This window comes from Salarias fasciatus, chromosome 6 (assembly GCF_902148845.1).
Source record: "Salarias fasciatus chromosome 6, fSalaFa1.1, whole genome shotgun sequence".
In the NCBI taxonomy this organism is placed as follows: domain Eukaryota; kingdom Metazoa; phylum Chordata; class Actinopteri; order Blenniiformes; family Blenniidae; genus Salarias; species Salarias fasciatus.
The window spans coordinates 36,097,465-36,117,030 of NC_043750.1; the positions used below are offsets into that span (position 1 = coordinate 36,097,465).

The following is a 19,566-nucleotide window of genomic DNA, read 5'->3' on the forward strand; positions in this document are numbered from 1 at the left end:
TTTCATGGAGTCAGTGAGCATTTAGGTTGTCCCCGCTCCACCCTGGCTCATTTCTCCACCGAGTGTCCTGAGGTGCCGGAGCAGCTGTGAACCAAGTCTGTCAGTGTATCCGTCTCCCGTGTCACGCCAGACGCCACTCCTCGCTCAGAGTGTTGCGCGGATTCAGTTCAGGTAATTAATCTGAGCTCGTTAGCCACATGGCGGGCGGGTCGGAGCAGAAGCTGACCCGTCTCAGCGCTACATAGATGCTGTTTCCTTATTAAACTGTATTTTTTTAAGGGTGCATTGTGGCCGGACTGCCTGCGCAGCTGTTTATGCAGCAGCTTGCGCTGCTGGCACACACTGTAGCTTATCTCCACCCGGCCCCGTAGGAATGATGTCTCTTAGAAGGGAGCGGGCTGGGAGGGTGGGGCGAAACTGATATGTGCTGCTACCTTGCTCTCCCTCACATCTACCGTGGGACTGCAACAGTAAATGATGGCATTAGGGAGGAGGGGAGGGGGGCGGGGCAGATGAACCGCTTTCCTTCCTGGTGCGAGGGATGATACGGCAGAAAGAGGAGGAGGAGGAGCTGGGGTGGGGGCTGGACAGGTGCTGAGAGAGAGATATGTGTTTTTTTGGGTTTCTTTTTTTTTTTTTTTTTTTTTTTTCCTCCCTCTGCTGCACAGGAGATCAGGAGGGAGCAGGCGAGGGGAGAGGATGGAGAGAAAGGCAGAGCGAGAGAAAAAGGACAGGTGAAATATTTCCCCCTGTGGCAGAGGAAATGAGAGAAAGTGGAAAGGGCCAGCTCTGTACTGAGAAATGGACTAAACCATCCCCAGAGGGGGTGCTGGAGCTCCCGGCTCCACAGGCCTCTCTCTGAATGTACCTACCAGTGATGGATGATTTCAGCGTTTACCCCCTCTGCTTTTTCCTCACTCCTCAGCAGAGCTCAGTGTGTGTGTGTGTGTGTGTGTGTGTGTGTGTGTGTGTGTGTGTGTGTGTGCGTCTGCTTCACAACCAGCTCACCGCATGCCAGGCAATCCTGGCTCGGCCTCCCCGACATTCCCGGGGAGTAGACGACACGTCCCCCCCTGTAACAATCGATGGCTCCCCCCGGCTGCCGCCCCCCCACCCGCAGCCCCACGCATCCCTATCTCCAATGGCCGCCACCGCTATTAATTCTGTGCCCCGCCGCTTCCTGCTTAGAGCGCGGTCCCCGAGATTAAAGAGCAACACGGTTACCGGAGTCCTTTTGCTCACAGGAGGAGTCAGAGGGGGAGGAAGGAGGAAGATTGTTCATCCAGAGAAATCTCCTCTGTGCGAGCTCACAAATACGACTCATTTCCACATCGGGCCGCGTGGGGCCGGCCGTTGTGCACGTCAATTAATTTGCATCAAATCAAATTCTTTGTCCTCCACAAAAGGAAACAGTTACATCCAGCGGGGATGCATTCGAAGGGAAAGCTTGAGCACAGAAAAACCCTCAGTAAAAATGACTCCATCAAGCTGTGTTCAGAACTGTTCGGAATTTTTACAGTTTGCTTGGTGGTTTGCTGGACTGGATGGAGTCTGCAGGCTGGTTTTGGGCTGTTTGCTTGACACCCAACTTGCTTTGTCATGTGTGTTATTTTGCTATTTGTCTTCACTTTTGTCTTTTTGAAAAGAAAAGATTTCCCTGGGATCACGGTGGTGTATTTCCTCACAGTGGCCTTTCTCTTTATTTCCCTGCACAGTCCCAACCCCTGCATGTGGGATAATGAGGTGACCCTAAATGTGTGAATGTGATTGTGTGGCTGTTTGTGCTATGATTTTATGGCCGGTGGATGGATAATTTGTCCATTTTCCTGATGTTGCAGTATCCTTCCCGCAACAGAGCTTTTTGCTGTTTTTTTGCTGAGAAACCAACAATTCTGGAGAAGTCAGACTCAGACGGTTTCATTAATCCTAACCAGTTAAGTTCAGACGTCTGCCCGGTTTAGCCAAGAAAACGAAATAATTAAGGAAATTTCAATCTCTGAGACAAACTTTAAACACAAACAGCAGCTTCTTTAATATATTTGTGACGATCAATGAAGAAGTGTATCAAACACTCAACCTCTGGCCAGAATGTCGTATCTGTGTGGTGATAAGTCGAGGAACACTCTGGCCTTGTTTTCCTCTTTGCTCGCTTGGGCGTTTCTCTAATTTAACTGTGTCCCTCATCTTCTCATCTCTCTCGCAGCAGGAGTCAAAGCGGGAGTATCTCCGGGGCAAACACATGCTGCATCCACTTTACTTCCTCTCCTGCTCTCCCTTTAAACACAAACACAGTAGAGTTTTACACACACACTCACACAAACAAAAATCCCTGAAGAAGCATGTGTTATAATCGTGAATGTGCACAGACTCATTTTACCTCTGTAAACATCCAGTGACTCGCAGTGCTTGGATTAGCCCCCGAAAGCATTTCCCTTTGAAACTCGGCGAGTGGGGATTTCTTTTTAGGTGATCACTGGCCTAAGCAGCTGTTACACGCAGGATTAGCAGGTTCTGCCATTCAGACAAACACGACCTGTTTAAACTGGCAGGGCGAGGAGAGCAGAGAGAGACGAGGAGGAGAGGGGAAGGGCTGAGGGAGGGTATGACGGGCGGGAGACGGAGATGAAGTCGAGAATAATAACGTGAGAAAGAAGAGGAGGCGCCAGAGATTGTGAACCGGGGAGCGGATGATGAGAGAACAGAGCGGGATGTGGAGCAGAAGGGATGAGAGACGGGTGGAGCGGAGGGGAGGAATCGGCATGTGTGAAGAGGACTGTGAAGGGCGGAGGAGGCGGAGGAGTCAGATGGACGTGGAGGAAAGCAGCGAGGGGCCTTCAGGTGTCCCGTGTTGTGAGAATCACAAGCTCACAATAAAAGTGTTGTTCCTCTTTTTGTTTCTTGTTTCAGCGCCATAATATCACAGCCCCTCTTCTGTCTCTCTGTGTGTGAAAGTGTGTCATCCGGCCACCTTTGTAATTGTGCCTGTACAAGGTGTTTACAGAGAGGGAAGGTTGATGGGCCGATAACAGGCCTGGCTTTAGGGCGACACACACATTTCCATGCTGAGCTGCTGGATCACAGCCGCATCCCCCTTCCTTTCCTCGTGTGTCTCACCTCTCCTGCGTCCTACACCTACACTCCCCTCCTTCCTCAGTCTTTTTGTGTCTTGTAAATGGAGAAAACACATCTGGGACCCCTGTTTTTATGAGCTTTATCTTTCTTGAGCTGCTGTGTGTCGTTACGTCACCCCTCGCTCTCCCACACACACACACGTTTTCCCTCTTTCTCTTGTGTCTAGAAAGGTGTGTGACAGTAGGATGGCAGTGAGACCGCCGCCTTGGTTTTTTTCACTGTAACAAATCAACCATTCCTGGAAGCAGAGCTCACGCCTCATGTCAACGCTCCTTCGACTCGCTGCCGTTGCCACTTTTACCTCCGCAGCTCTTCTTCACTTTCAGCCTTTCTCCAATTTTTTTTCTTTGTCTTTTTTTTGGGGGCCGGATTGGAGCCTCTTGTGGGTCAGTTTTGGCCCACGGGCCATATGTTTGACTAACGTGAATAAAAATGGCTGCAAACGTGACATTATTACACAGACATGTGGAGGCTGATTTAGGAACAGGAGGCACCAGCAGATGGGCGAAACAACACAAACTATTCATTGAGCGCGTTTGCCTTCATAAATATGGAATATCAGGTTTGTCTCACAGATTGCACAAAATACTGAAAGAACTTCAGTGATTAATGGAAAACTTCGGTTCATTACCTCTGAAAATAGGAAGGTAGTTCGAATCTTATCATCTTATTATTCTGATGAGAGTCGATTCCTCTCCTGGCTCAGCATGACTTTTATTTGTGACCTTTATTGTAATTTTCTTTCCTCAAATTTCAACTTCGTCTAAAGTCATCCGATCGATGTGTTTATTTTTTTGTCGAAGTTTTATTTTATTTGCTCCAAACACTCCGATATGTCTGAGACTTTCCTCCACCAACATGTCCAGCTCCACAGTTTTGTAATTGCACTGCGTCAAAGCTCCATCCAAACATCAGTGACAGTATTTCTTTCAGATTGACCCTCATTTCATTCATTTATCATCTGCAAAATACAAACTAACAAAAACAACAACCTATTGGCAACATTATGCATTTTAGCATGTGTTATGCATAACTATGGTAAAAATTGCCCAAAGTACCAAAGCCTAAATGTAAACTAAACTTGTTCATTAATTCACCTGAAATTCAAATGACGTGTTTTAAAATCTGCACAGAAGCCAGCGTTTCTGTATCCACAAGGTGGGTCAGACTGCAAATCGAATGTGTGCAGAGTAAAGAGCATGTACACGTACTCACACACACACACACACACACACACACACACACACACACTATCTCTATCTCATACATGCAGACACACGGCACTGTGACAGCTGCAGCCTTTCCAGTCAGACGCCACATCGCTGCATTTCCGTCACATTCTCGTGTGGCTCCAGTGAAAAGGGAATCTAGTACAAACACACACATAGAAAAAGACACACACACACACACATAAACACAAACTCACAGTCATATTCTCGCCCTTTATCCCTTCTTGGTAATCTGTTTACGGAGTGCTGGGCCCATTTGAGGGAGAATTTAATTGAAACCGAGGCTAATCTGATGATGGCACGAAGCGGCGGCGCCCTCGGCCCTGCATCACCCCCAGTCAGGTTGCACCTTGTACTCCTCACACTCAATACCTTGCTACTTCATTTCATGCCTCACGGTTCAATGCAGCGCTGCCCACTCATACATGCCACATTGATTGTTAATCCGACACTTGATATGCACCGTGCTCACTCAATTCTGATCTTGTTTTCCTTGTTTGTGCTCCCCCACCCCGCCTCCTCCTCTTCCTCCATCCTCTCTCTGCACTGTCCATCGCCACCCTCCTCTCTCTCTCCTTCACTCAGGACGGATATTACTCCCACCGGCCCAAGGAGAAAAGCAGAGTCGACAGCAACAACGAGAACTCTGTGCCCAAAGACTTTGAGAATATAGACAATAGTAACTTTGGCGCTCGCTCGCAGCCGCACCGGCAGCCTGTGGGCGCCACCGGCAGCAAGCAGCAGCGGGAGCATCTGCAGGAGAAGGCCCACGCCCAGCGGCAGGCCTGGAGGGACAACTCCCAGAGCCTGGGCCGCAGCTCCAACGAGGTCCTGCCCGTCGGCCACCAGCCGCTGGCGCTCGGCAACAACGCGTCCTACGCCGGTGGTCAGGGCGCCGCCGGGGGATACCGGCACCACTACCGCGCCCCGCAGGCGCAGCAGGCCCAGCCGCAGCACAGGCATCAGCACCCCCACAGGAGGCAGGCCACCGCCGCCACGCTGGAGGTGACCTACGACCAGCCGCCCAAGTGCGAGATCAGCGGGAAGGAAGCCATCTCGGCGCTGTCCAGGGCCAAGAGCAAGGAGTGCCGGCAGCAGATCGCCGAGGTGTACTGCCGACACAAGGAGGGACAGCTGATGCCCGAGAAGGTCACCCGGTACTGCCCCCTCGAGGGTAAGTCCATCGTCCCAGTCACAGTGATTGATTGTTGAGTTTTAGCCCAAGACTCGACACGGTCACAGTAAGTATAACAGAGAATGGGTCAATATCTGTCCAGCGATGCAGCGGGTTGAGTAAAACTTTTCCTTTTAATGTTTAGCCAGCTGGAAGCAAGAGCTTGAATGTTTCACAACACTTTGGTTTTCATGACCACATATGCAGCAACTGTGGTTTAAACTCCAGGATCTTCAGCTGGCACGCCACTTGAAGTCAGCATGAGTTTGGATCAGGTTTAATTTACAGAGTTGGCAGCAAAAAACAATCTAAAATATGTGGCTTTTTTTTTCCTTTTTAACTCACTGCCTTCTTTAGTCCAGCGAGTAAAGCTTGGACAAAGAGAGAAATGCAGAAATCTTTGATGTGAAATCACCAAAACGTTTCAAACCCAAACATTTGTCTCTTCATGTGTGGCCCAGTATCCTGGAGTTAGTAAGTTATCAATGAAGTAGGTTTTTAGGCCATTCGACACCTCATAGCTTGACTGTTTAAATTTATGCTTTACACTCTAACTTTAACTTGATTGTAACTCTCCTAGTGATTCACCAACAAGCAACTTTGCTCATGCAAATGCACTGAGCATGCATTTTGTAACAATACTTCTTTGTTTGAATGGTATTTTATCGATATTTTAGCTCTTCGTGGGCGATGCTTCTCAAATAAAGAGTCTCTTCACTGTCTCATCAGCACTGCAGTTTAACACCGATGTGACCCCGGCTGTCTGCGCTCAGGGTCTTTAAAATCCTTTCAGACTCAATTAATCTGAAACCACGCGTCTTGTGATCGTAGGAAATGAATAAGCTTTTGTGTCTAATATGGATCTGACATTTTCAGAGCTTTATTCAAATGTAATGAAGAAAAATCAACAAGTAGAACAGCAGAAGCAGCATACACAAACTATTTCAAACATATTTTTTCTATAGAAGCAAACTCTTTTTATTGCCACTAAATCTCAGCAGCTGTTTACATCTTTTCTTGCGAAGCATAAAAAAGTCGGGCTTCAACGGAACTACAGTTCACACAGGAAGTCTGTGTTTTCCTTGAAAGTTTGACTTTACAGTAAAAACACCTGATTTATGAAGCTTTACGTAAATATGTTGCGTTCTTCCTTGCATGTGGTTTATTTAGAACGATTGAGTGGAAGCAAGTGCAAACAGGAGTATTTAAATGAAGGTTTTTATTTGTTCATTTCGTGATGTCAATAGCACATAAATCCAGTTTAACATGTCTGAAAAGTGGTAGGAATAAGTCAAACTTACTTAATCCTACCTCTTCTCCAGTATTCAATTATCACGTTTTATATTCACCCCGCTTTGAAAATGAAGAGATCAAATGTCAATGATCTGGTTTGATGTGATTTCCGTTGCAGTAATACAAAGATAAAAGTCATTAAAGCTGCTGTCAGTGCTGTTTTGTCAGTTCTCCTGCCGGGATCCTGCGCCGGCTTATTCCAGAGACAAGTGAAAATCAAGACTGGTTACTGAGCCAAACACAAGGGCTGGACTCTGACAGCCAGACTTTACTAGGAGGTAAAATATTTCCTGTGAATGTAATTACGATTCCTCCTGAAACACTGGAGATTTTGCTGATGTGTAATTGGTAAAGTAAATTGTTGGAGGAAATTGGGACGCTGCTGTATTCTCTCTAAATCGGTCTCCAATTTTCATTTGTTTTGTCAAACTGGCCGCAGAACGCCAGTCCCCCTGTGTGTTTTACACACACACACACACACACACACACACACACACACACACACACACACACACAAGGCAGACACACATGTGCGCGCGCACTTTTTCCAAAGAATTTATGGACATCTGCAGTCTGGTTGCAGATTCTGTAAACAAAATCTGTTGCGGCTGCAGCCATCAGTGAGCAGCATGCATCAGCGGCCATGTTTAAACGAACGCCCCCATACGTGCACGTACGTGCACGCTCGCGGCCGCCGATCGAATGCAGCGGCAGGAGAATGATATAATGCACAACGCGCTCTGTTCAGACACCGCTCCAGAACCTGCTGGTGTTATTTTAACCGCGACCTCTGTGCGTTTCTTTGCCGTCGGAGGAGGCGGCGTGTCGTCTGTGTGCGACTGAGCTCCCGTCATTTCACACAACAACTCACCACCCCACTCAAACTGACAATTTTGATCAAAAGAGACAAAGAAATTGAAAAGGGCTTTCCCCTGGTGGCTGGGCTGTAACAACACGACAGCTAAATTAAATCACCGCTCCCTCCCTCCGTCTGCCCGCCTGCCGCTGTCTTATCTCTCTTTCTCTTCCCCCTCTTCTTCCCTCTCCTCCTCTTCCTCCCAATTCAAGCCCTAACCTTGTTAGCAGAAAATTGTCCGATTTGATTTGATCGGTATTCTGTCCTTGAGGCTTTGGCTGGAGTTAGTGGAGCATTTAGCATGTTAGCTTGACGGGAGTGCGATCTGGACGCTGATTGTTTGGCCGTTGCTTATTGGCTGCAGGAGCAGGAATGTTGGCGAGCGCCGAATCGATGCTGCCGTTTGCGCGTAAAACAAGTGATTTCAGCTGAAATAGTGTCAAATTGTTCAACGTTCGAGGCTAAATTGAATCCACAAGAAAAACTACAGTTTCGGGTACTTCTTTCTTATCTGTATGTAAATATTTCAGTGTTTCTGCTGTTTTCATGTAAACCGTCATTGTTTCCAAAATGTCGCTGTTTAAAGGTGAAACGTTTCTCAAGAAAAATGTAAAAACTTAATTATTTACTTAACTCTGATTCATATGTAATTATCTCCTGAGAACAAGCAGTATGTTACAATCCACTGTTTTAATTCACATTTGAAAGACTGATTGGATTACATGCATCATGCCCACGCTTTTCCAAATGATTGATCATTTCACATTGATCCGTAGCGAGCTAATCAGTCTCATCAAAACCAGGACACGAGAGGCCGCAGTCCATCCAGTCAAACCACCAAGAAAATTGGAGAAAAAAGTAGGGAAACCTTGCTTTTTTAGCAAATTTCTTCAGCGCAGTGAGACAACACGACACTGAGACCCGAGCTGCTATAGCTAGCTACCCGCTAGCTACCGAACTAACCTCAAGGTCATGCTGTCAGGGGGAGTTTGTAAAAACTTATTATAATACAACCGCTATAGAAGTTCTCTGGGATAGGACATCATCGGACAGTATCAGTCCCACATGGAACATTTCGGGCATTTCAACTGAATTTCACACCAGAAGGTTTCATTAAATTTAGCTTAATGTTGAAATTCTAATCATTTTCCTGAGTAACTGGGATTTGATTTTGTGAAAATATATTGATGTTTTCACCATGTATGCTCTTCACCTCAACAAATAAAAGCTTTGAAGTTTAAATTTAAAGGCCACCATGGCACTGTTTTACCAGTCTGGTCTATTCAGGATGAATTTGGGCAGTTAGTGACTCCTGAACTGAACCGTGTTTAACGCCCCCGATTTAAGATACCTTGCAGTTCTCCAATTTAACATGAACGCCGCTGTCAGGCCGCATAAATCTATCATTATCATGCCATCGGAAAGGCATAAAGACTGAGTGAACTGTGTTGAAGTTTGTTCTATTGTGCTGTGGATTCATGTTATGCATATATTAAATATGAAAGTGAAATTGCAATTAATCAAATTGTACGATTAACTCAAGAAAAAAAAAAGCGTAGATAATCCTGAAAGGCTGCTGGTGGGACCTGCAGACACACACGATGGAAATAAACAGTCATCATTTTTGCAATAATCATTAACATCACTGTGATCACTGTGATAGCATGTTTAACTGTCACTGCTGATTAAAACATGCGGCTCCATCCGTCCAGTGAGATTCATTTCAAGAATACGGCCGTGCAGATTGGCACTGCCGACTTAAATTTAGTTATTTCATTCACCTAAATCAAAGCCATCGCTGTGATTTACGCCCCTAAGCCTGCCTTTGTGGATGTGTTCCAGCAGCAGACACCATCTCCGAGACATTTTCTATCGCAATTTGGTACGAGCCCTTTGGGGTAGAGCTCGGCTCTTGTTCTAACCTCTCGTATGAGCAGTTAAGATGGAGGGTGTGGTAAGAGCCCGAAGTTACACAGGATGATGGAGGAAGAGAGTGGGCTGATAGCAGATGAGGGAAAGGCAGTTTAGAAGATTGATGGCGGAGGGAAGGATGATGAAGTGTGATGAGTTCAAGAGGAGGCCTTCTGTTTCTCCTTGCAACCAGACCGGCGCCGTGTCTTCAGGTGTGTGTCGTCTGTAAAGCCACACGCCGAGCTCCGCCACAGATAAACACACCGAAAGTGAGACACACACACACACACACACACGTCCTCATTAGTTCGGCTAGCTAGCATGGCACACACTCTCAAAGTGCTTTCTGAAGCGACTGGCCAATTATCCGTGTGCAAAGCAAACCAGTGAACCTTCTTAGCTGGCCACCAATTACTGTTCAATCTGATACGGCCCACAGCAGATCCCCCCGAGCTGCCTCACACACACACACACACACACACACACACACACACACACACACACACACACACGCACACACACGCACATGCAGACAGAAAGAGGAAGCAGCACTAAGAAAATGAGTGTGAGTGAATGACAGGCGCCACGGCCAATTGGAGCCAGGGGAGCGTGTGATTAGCCTCGCCGCTGCGGTCAGCCTTTACCAGGACCCTGCTGGACACCTGCCCTCACATCGCAGTGAACAAGACAAATCAGGCTCTTCTTTTTTTCTCTTGCCCCACTCATGAGGAGAACACACAGCGGACACATGCCCTTAAATTTGGAGTAATTACAGGACGTAGAAACGATGCAGGAGGGGCTTCTTTTCTTTCTTTTTCTTTTTTTTTTCTTTTCTTTGTCACCCCGGGGGAATAAACACCCCCCTCATTTCCCTCTGCTTCCAAACCACAGAAAGGCTCTTGGGAACTGGAGTCCCAAATTATAGTCATTAATCTGCTTAAAGCACGTTCTGCGAACAAACACGTCTCGTGCGCTGCGTGCGCACATTTGCTGTAATAACTGAATAATCTAAAACAAACAGCGTCTGTGATAGCGTTGGGGGAATTGACAATGCAGAACTGCTTTGGGCATGGTTTTCCTTTCTTTCCTTCTCTAGTTTGAGAGTGTTCTTAAGCGGTTTAGGGTGGTAGGACACCACACAGTGGAGCGACGTGAGGTTAGCGGCGGCTCCGCTCGCCTCTCTGATCGAGGAATGGCGGCACATTGTCAAACCGCGCTCCGGATGCAACAGTTTTTTTTTTTTGTTCCATGCCTCCATCCTTTATGGGGGGTAAAGACGTCTCACATCAACAGGTGGGAGAAGTGGTGGCTCATGGGAATGTTGGCAGGATGAGAGAGGAGGCGGATTAGACATCAGTCGGTTTTAAAAAGGCAGAATAACTGTATTATCAGGAGCAGGGAGTAGAGGCGGACAGATCGAATGAAAGACATCATAATCTGGGATCATTCTGTTTTGAAGTTTATTAAATAAAACAATAGAAATGTCCATATGAGCATAAGCGGGATGTGAATAAACAAGGGTTTCATAATGCTCTTACTGGCTTTATTAACACTTTTAACACCTTTTATTTATCGTCTCCATTTTGCTTATTGTTAGAATTTCATCTTTTGATTTGAATAGTTTTTCATTTTTACCAGTAATGGATCAGCTGCAGTGTTAATGTGCCTTTTCTTACCATGTGAATATGTGTGAATATGATTTTTTTTTTTTGACTGCATGAAAGGCTAAAAAAAACTCATCAAATCTCATTGATCAAAAAAAGTTGGTCTTCAAACTGACAGCAAAAAATTATACATTTTGATTATTACATGGCGATCACTGTCTCATTAAGCTAATACACATGTTTTATCTAAGTCACTACACCAAATGAAGGAAGCACCTCTTTCTGTCATAAATACAGCACGGCCTATGTGCTGGACTAGACTGTACTGCAGTTTGCAAACGTTTCTGAACATCTTTCAACATATGTAACACGTACGGCCATGTAGTTCATTCATCAGTTACTGCATTAATTATTCTGTAGCTGTGTTGAAATCAGACCAGTTTGACTTCTTTAAGAGCATCTCATTAGCTTGATGGTGGTGGTGTACGTACGCCTTTTCCCAATCCTGTTGTTCAGATCTTTCTAATTCATCACTTTAAAACAGGCGTCCTCTGGTTAGACCGTATCACATTTAAAGAGAGATTTAAATATTCATCCCTGACATGGAAGTCATTTATTCTGAATATGCTAATCACCACATAAAGTGCTGCTGACTGCGCTGCTTAGCAACCTTGTTGTTTAGCTATTTCCATTTACTGTCTAATGAAAGAATATCACTTAATTATCATTATTAACTGTAATCATTATGCTTTTGCATTTTCTTTCTTTGTCCCTGGAAGACACTTACAGGTGCTCTCTATCATACGGTGACTAATAGCTCTGTTTGTACGGCCTCTCAAAGCCCCCATTAAACAACAAATTTGATTTAGTAATCAAACATGCAAATAACCCCTGAATGTATCGCTAATGAAGGAGCCGGGCGATGAGGGTGTGTGAAGTAGACGCAGCTTAAAATATGATTTTTGGATGCTTTCGTGGTTCTGCCGGTTTAGATTCAGACTTAATATCTCCACAGGTAAAGCCAACGTGAACATCCAGTGGGACGAGGACTCCGCTGAGAGCTTTCCAGCCAAGCCAGTGAGGATTGCGTTCGTGCTGGTGGTCCACGGACGAGCGTCCCGCCAGTTCCAGCGCCTCTTCAAGGCCATCTACCACACCTCCCATTACTACTACGTCCACGTGGATCAGGTGAGGCACAGACAGCTGAAGATATTATGTAAAGTGCTGGTGTAGTTTAAAAAAAAAAAAAAAAACTACAGATCTGAATTGGGAAAACTCAGTTCTGAAAACTTTTCTAAAAGTAGATGGACAACAACATTAGCATTAACAGTGTCTTGACTCCCAGTCCGTATCCTGCTGGACTTGGAGGTTTTACCGCATTAACAATCCAACTTGGTCATCTGTAGATACGAATGTCCATGTACCTCCACTGGTAATGTTTACAGAGTTTGGTTCTCTGAGGAATTTATGTTGTTTCATTACAAAAATAATGAACAGCACCTACTAGTGGCCTGACATGGTAACTCCATCGTTTTCATCATTTCTGCCATTCCTGTGTAAATGAACATTGTTTTCAAAATGTTACCACTGAAATGCAAAACCTTTCTGGAACCAAAAATGCTAAATTGATGTGTCTTCACCTCAATATATTATGTTATTATTATATTATTTATTTCACGTGTAAATATTTTTCAAAAAAATTAATTTCATTAACAATATAAAGATAAATGTGTGAATGCTGGTCTGCAGCAGAAAATAATGTACTAATACCTGCCAATATGGTTTTGGTTTTGGCCATATTAGATACTTGAATAACTTGTTAATTGTGTATTATGCTGTGAAAACAATCCATAACCATAATAGAGAGAGTGTGCTGCATGGTATTATCATGAATGAATGTGACAACTGAGGCCGTGAACTGTTTTAAAAATCTTTTATTTCCAAGAAATGTCAGCTGATCTATGTATTATTAGATTATTGGCTGCAGTTAATATAGTTTCTAATGGCATTTCAATAATATACTGCAATGATGTAATTGGCTTCAATACATTTAAAATGGCTGGAATGGTGACATTATTGGTGTAATTGATGTAGGTATAACATGCTGATGGAGCTTTTAACAGCGATTGATCCAGCCAGTGTGCAAAATGTCATATTTTCATTCAACATGTCTTCGTCTGCCGTCTGCATTTCAGCGCTCGAACTACCTGCACAGGCAGATCCAGGCCCTGGCGGCCAAGTACCCCAACGTCAGAGTGACACCGTGGCGCATGGCCACCATCTGGGGCGGAGCCAGTCTGCTGACCATGTATCTCCGCAGCATGGCCGACCTGCTGGCCATGAGGGACTGGAGCTGGGATTTCTTCATCAACCTCAGCGCCGCCGACTACCCGATCAGGTATCAGATGAGGTCATCATAACTCTGTGATGTCTGCAGAGATTCACTTGAGCAGTGAATCACCTCGGCCAATACGGAAGGAATCCACTGCGCGCTAGCCGGGGCGCTTGTGGCTAGCAGCGAGCTTTAAATACAGTCACTCCAAACCAAACAGATCAATGGAGAAAAACCTCGGCTTTCGAAAACACTATTCATTCACACCTACTCTTCCAAGCGCCTGCTTCCTTCCTGGCACTCCATCGAATGGGCTACATGCTGAACTGATTGCAATTTAATTGCCCGGGGTCAATACCTATTGACTCTGCAGGCCTGTTGTGTACTGTACGGTCCGAAAGTCATCCCTCCGCCCCCCCACCTGCACCACACACCCCGGTTAAAAGCCAGCAAAGTGTAATTAAAGGCAACAAAATCCACATGAACTGGACATGAAGTCATGGAAAAAGCCCAATTTTTTTTTCTAATCATCCTGGGAGTTGAGGGTCTGCTGGGTTTTTGATGCAGCTCTGCAGCAGCCAATTAAAATCCTCCTATTAAGAGGAGAGTTATCTCTTCTGCACAGCCAGATGTCCACCAGTTGAATCCATGCAGGCTGTACTGGCCGGTGGGTGAAGGCAGGCTGGGTGTGTGCGATGCCTCTGCAGCTGGAGCCGACATGCAGATGGAGTAAACGTGTCTTTTGTCAGTGGGCGGGTTCAGTCTCACTGCGTTAGTTGTTCTCACCATTTAGATGAATAATGCAGACATGTCTGCGTGTTTTCCCTTCGTTTGTGGGAGTCTCTGCTCCATGCTTAAGTGTATATGTTGGTATTGAGTGTGTGTGTGCCTGTCTGCGTCTCTGTCAATGCTTGATTAAAGGTATTTGCCAGTGTGCTCGCCGAGACACTGTTTTCTTCCTCTCCTCTGCCTCCTCATTTGCATGAGGGTGATGTTGTTGAGAAAAGGGCTGACAGTGGAGGTTTTAAGCCCCATCTGTTGGGAAACGAAACGATTGATGGAGCGAAGGAGGGAGCCGAGAGGCAGGAATGCCAGCGAGAGACGGAGGAGCAAGAACGAGCAGTCAGGGAAAGTGAACGGAGGGGGAAACTGCGTGTTTTCGATCCATGCAGAATGAAAATATGTAAATTGCACTCCTGCATCTTTGCTTAGCAAGTGCATTTGTAACCACGGCTCGGATTTGACCGAGTGCGTGCGTCTGGTGTCGGGCTTGCGCGTGCGGCCCTTTAAAGTGGCAGGTCCGGGTTGAAGCCCCTCTGAGAGCGAGCGTCCGTCCCACTCAAGTGTCCTCCAGCAACAAACTGAGACCCATTCAGCAGTTTTTTTAGCTGACAATCCCTTCTGATCTCTTTAGGAAGGGAATCCGGCAGAGAAAGACATTCTTCCCCGGAAATAAACACATCAGCATTACATTATCATTATAGACTTAGCGGCACACAGAAACGTGTTGAAATAAGCAGATGTCTCTCTCTCGCCAGACTGCAAAACCCCACAAGCGCATGAATTACTCTTGTAATTTGTTCGCCATAACACATTACTTAGATTGATCCTATTAAATCTGTCAGGCTGAAACTGTCCAGCCTGCACTGACATTTCCTTAAGATGCAATCATTTCAGTCTCACAATGCTGCTCATCTGCCATTGTGTGAGCGGACCGCGTTGTTGCGGGCAGGAATGCGGGGGGCTCCCCTGCCCTCCGCTGCCCTCGCCACCGCTGTTGTTATCAGTGGGACTGGAGACAAGCATTATTTCCCCTCTAATTCCCTGATAATGTCTGTCCTGCCGCATGGATGGCTCTCAAAGGCAATCCCAGAGCCCCTCACACCAGCGGAGGGGCTGTGTGTCCACAGGGAGAGATACCGTGTGTGTGTGTGAGTCCAGAAAGGCCACAGGAAGAGTTACATGGTTGCTTTGTCAGAAAAGTACAGCCCTCTTTCCCGGCTTTTATCTGCACAGTCTCCATGCATTTTTTTCTCCTACCTCGTTTTCCTTCCTTTAGAGGCTCTTTCATTGACTTTGCGGCGGCAGTCGGAGCATTGTGAGGCGATGACTGGCTGCAGGCATTCTGTCTTCTAATCTGTTTCACTTTGTCATCTGTGTTTTGAAAAAAAAAAAAGAGAGAGTGTTGCATCTCATATTTTCGCTTTGTTTCTTAAGTGATATGTGTCATTTCCTGCTGTTGAAAAAGGAAAACCTTTGTAACTCATCACGACTGAACCAAGTCATTCAAGATCAGCGCGAAAAAGCTCTGGAGGGATTTTCAATTTGCGACTTTTTGTCGCCTTTTTGGAGACAGATGATGAATGTTTGATGTGTCTCTCATCTGTCTGAGTGTTTCTGTCAGCATGTGGCTTCATCCTCTAAAAAACCCTGAAATAGAACAATGAAAAGCTTTGGTATAAATTATGAGCATTAGCAACAGAAAACTGAAAGAACTTTGTAATCACCAAAGATAGACATATATTTCTTAATTTACATCGTTATGCTATATTTGAAGGGTGTGTGCGTGTGTGTGTGTGTGTGTGCGCGCGTGTGAAACAGGGCAGCCACGGGGCTGACAGTAAGCAAACTAGACCCAGCGGAGTGGGTGACCACTCAGGTGGCAAATCTGGAGCTTGACACAAATTTTCCGTGTGTGTGTGTGTGTGTGTGTGTGGGTGTTGTGGGGAGTCAGTGGAGACAGTGAGGCCTGCATGTGTCTGTACAGCACATCATCAGTTAGGCTTTATGGCTCAGGACCTCCTCAGATAAGCCCCCCAGGCTGTGAAATTGCTCCTTGAAGAGAAAATGACATTAATATGCGCTTGTCCCTCCCCCCACTGATCCTTGAGCCGCGCTGCTCTTTTAGAAAGCCAAGCCAAGCCATCATGAAAGGCTCCTCCACAGATGAAATGTTCGCGGCATTGACTGGAGCACTGCCTGCAGAGCAAAGCTTTTAGCCTGTCTGGCCTGTGTATGTGGGAGAAGACTGCTCTACAATGTCGGAGCAGCATGGAGCCATTCATCAAAATCATGGAAAGCACAATGTTTTGTATCTGACTAAATAGCTTTAAGGGCTTGGGGGAACTGAGAAAGTGATCCTGAGAGGAGCCTTTAATTGATTGCTGTGCCTGAACATGAGATTTTTAAATATCAAGCGTTTCCTTATGATGTCCACTCCAACATTTCAGACTCGCTTTAGATTCACTTTCTAGCATATTAGTAGATCCTTAATTATGGTATATCACTGAGCATCGTTGCACCGTGTGATACTTGTTCTGGCATTTTATGTGCATTTAATATCATCTTTAAGCATTCAAGAAATGAAGTTTAGCAGAAAATAAGTTCTACCCCATCGTGGGGCTACTTTATCTCCACTCACATGCTGATTAAATTGACTCCACCGGCAGAGCAAATGAATTTATTTCAAAGTCTGAATGAAGCTCGTGACACTTTTCGCCTGCTCGACTTTGGTTGAATGTCAGATTTTCTAAATACAAGCTATCGGTGTAACTGCCTGATGTCTGGCAGTGACTTTGCGGCTGTATTTTTAACTGGAAGCTGAATGACCAGTTTCAGTCATCGTGAAGGCCGCAAAACTCTGAACCACAAACCGAGGACAAAAAGATCCAAAAATGTGACGTCAAGCTAAATTTTTGGAAAGACCGTTTCAGAATTAACTCACACGTAAAATATTTTTTGTTGCAGATGGTGAAACTTACTTGCATCATTTTCTTTTGGAAATCAAACACTTGTGTGCAGCAAAATAAATGTGTCATTCATCGCAGCGTGTTTGAAACGGAGTGTTTTCTCTTCTGTTTCAGGACGAATAACCAGCTGGTGGCGTTCCTGTCCAAATACAGAGACATGAACTTCATCAAGTCTCACGGCAGGGACAACGCCAGGTACCGAGCAGCAGCAGCAGCTCTCCGTCCGTCCATCTGTGCTTCTCTCCCTGCCCTCCTCGCTCGTGCGCACACACACACACACACACACACACACACACAGAAATAACCTGCGTGCGCGCGGTGCGGCGGGGTCACTGAATCATAACACAATTAGCTCCCATCTGCGGCTTCATTAATTAACCTCCTCGGTGGGGTGAGCCGGTCGGGTCGCGCCATCCTGCCGCCCCCTTGCTTTCTGCCCCCGGTTGGCAAACCAGTCATCACCCGTCACTGCGGGCAAAAATACCCCAAAGCACCGAGAAAAGGAGGGAAAAAAAACGGGTCCGGCACAGAAGCATGAGTCAGCGTGACTCAGCAGTACCTTTTTGTATGTGCAGTCGCAGTGTTTTATTCACTGCTGTCTGATGAAAGCGGAGCTGTTTTGTTCCTGATTTAAAACGCTCGTTATCGAGAAGAACCACCTCGGTCATTCACCGCTGAATTCAGAACGCATCTCTAAGAATTTCTGGGGCTAACAACCACCCGCGTGCACGTCTGGGCGTCGGTTCCTCCCGTCGAGCGCCTCTGTCACCTTTGGGAGACGCCAGCGAGCCGCCTGACGTCTGTGACCTGGATCTGACTCCCTCCGTCTGACGCTCCACACGCCGCCGCCGCAGTAGTAGCTCCTCTCCTCTCTCTGGTCGGCGTGCAGTGACAGGTGTGAAAACCACAATGCAAGGCCGAGCTGAAGACGAGTGATTCTGCCATCATGCAGAAGACCATCGCTGTGTTCATTTACGTGACGACGGTGCTAAACCCCCAGAATCAAACTCAGGATTTATCACTGTGAGGAAAGCGTGCAAACCACTGACCACCGCGCGATGTCAGCTCTCCGTTGTTCAGCGTGGTTATTAAATGTCATCCAGACTAAAGCGAGAATGAAGATTTCCTGGAGGTTTCATTGCGAGCATCTAAAACTTGTGTTGTTTCTTTTTCTGTGAGAGGAAAAATAGTGGGTCCACAGGGAGACGAGCGCCGGTGGAAGATACAAATGAAATGCTGATTATGTATAACTGTAATAAAAGGTCTTGTTTTTATGGAAATGACATTCCTTAAAAGAACGCTTTCACCTTTATTCGAGTATTTTTAGACCCGTAAATGAATTCACAAGACAGAAAGAAGCTCAAACTATTTAAATGTATGCAGCAGTCGGTGCTGTAACTACTCTGATGTGTGTGTGTGTGTGTGTGTTCGTTAGGTTCATCCGGAAGCAGGGTCTGGACCGCCTCTTCTTTGAGTGCGACACCCACATGTGGCGGCTCGGCGACCGTAAAATCCCAGAAGGCATCTCTGTGGACGGCGGCTCCGACTGGTTCCTCCTCAACCGCGCGTTCGTGGAATACGTAATCGACTCCAAGGACGATCTGGTGGCCAACATGAAGCGCTTCTACGCCTACACCCTGCTGCCGGCCGAGGTGAGGGTTTTGACGCCGTGCTTCCGCTCTCAGAGCGTGGAGACGCCGTCCTCTACTGTCAGACGTGCAGAGGGACGTGGAATCATGAAGTGAAGATGTGAAGGCTGACTCTGTATGAGGCCGTAGACGAGTATTGGATGGAAATTGAATGATCTCTGCGGGGAAATTGAATGTTTATCATGAGTTACTGTGAATCTCCCCGACTCCATTTCCTTCCCCTGAATTGCAGGCTGTAGAAAATAAAAGGTATACCATTCTCTAATTTGCTGCCTCTCTGTCTGGGATCCCCCCCTCCTCCTCCTCCTCCTCCTCCTCCCTGCTGCATATCCATTCCTGCTCCTCTTCCCCCCCAGTCGTTCTTCCACACGGTGCTGGAGAACAGCGCGCACTGCGAGAGCATGGTGGATAACAACCTGCGCATCACCAACTGGAACCGCAAGCTGGGCTGTAAGTGCCAATACAAGCACATCGTGGACTGGTGCGGGTGCTCGCCTAACGACTTCAAGCCCGCGGATTTCCACCGCTTCCAGGTAACAATAACTCCCCCCCAATAACAGCATGCTGCTGTCAGCCTCCTGCAATTAAACCCAGTGCAGACTCAAGCATCCTCTCAGCATCCAGATAATGAGTTACA

The 19,566-nt window shown here is 46.4% G+C and overlaps 1 protein-coding gene across 1 annotated transcript in view; it reads left to right on the plus strand.

Moving 5' to 3' along the window:
• The window catches only part of xylt1 (xylosyltransferase I), a 79,609-nt gene that overhangs the window by 39,082 nt on the left and 20,961 nt on the right, over positions 1-19,566 (plus strand). The window contains exons 2-7 of the mRNA XM_030094449.1: positions 4,947-5,535; positions 12,215-12,387; positions 13,395-13,597; positions 17,395-17,475; positions 18,716-18,932; positions 19,286-19,462. Of these exons, the coding sequence (XP_029950309.1) occupies positions 4,947-5,535; positions 12,215-12,387; positions 13,395-13,597; positions 17,395-17,475; positions 18,716-18,932; positions 19,286-19,462 (1,440 nt within the window). The remainder of the gene's footprint in view (positions 1-4,946; positions 5,536-12,214; positions 12,388-13,394; positions 13,598-17,394; positions 17,476-18,715; positions 18,933-19,285; positions 19,463-19,566) is intronic.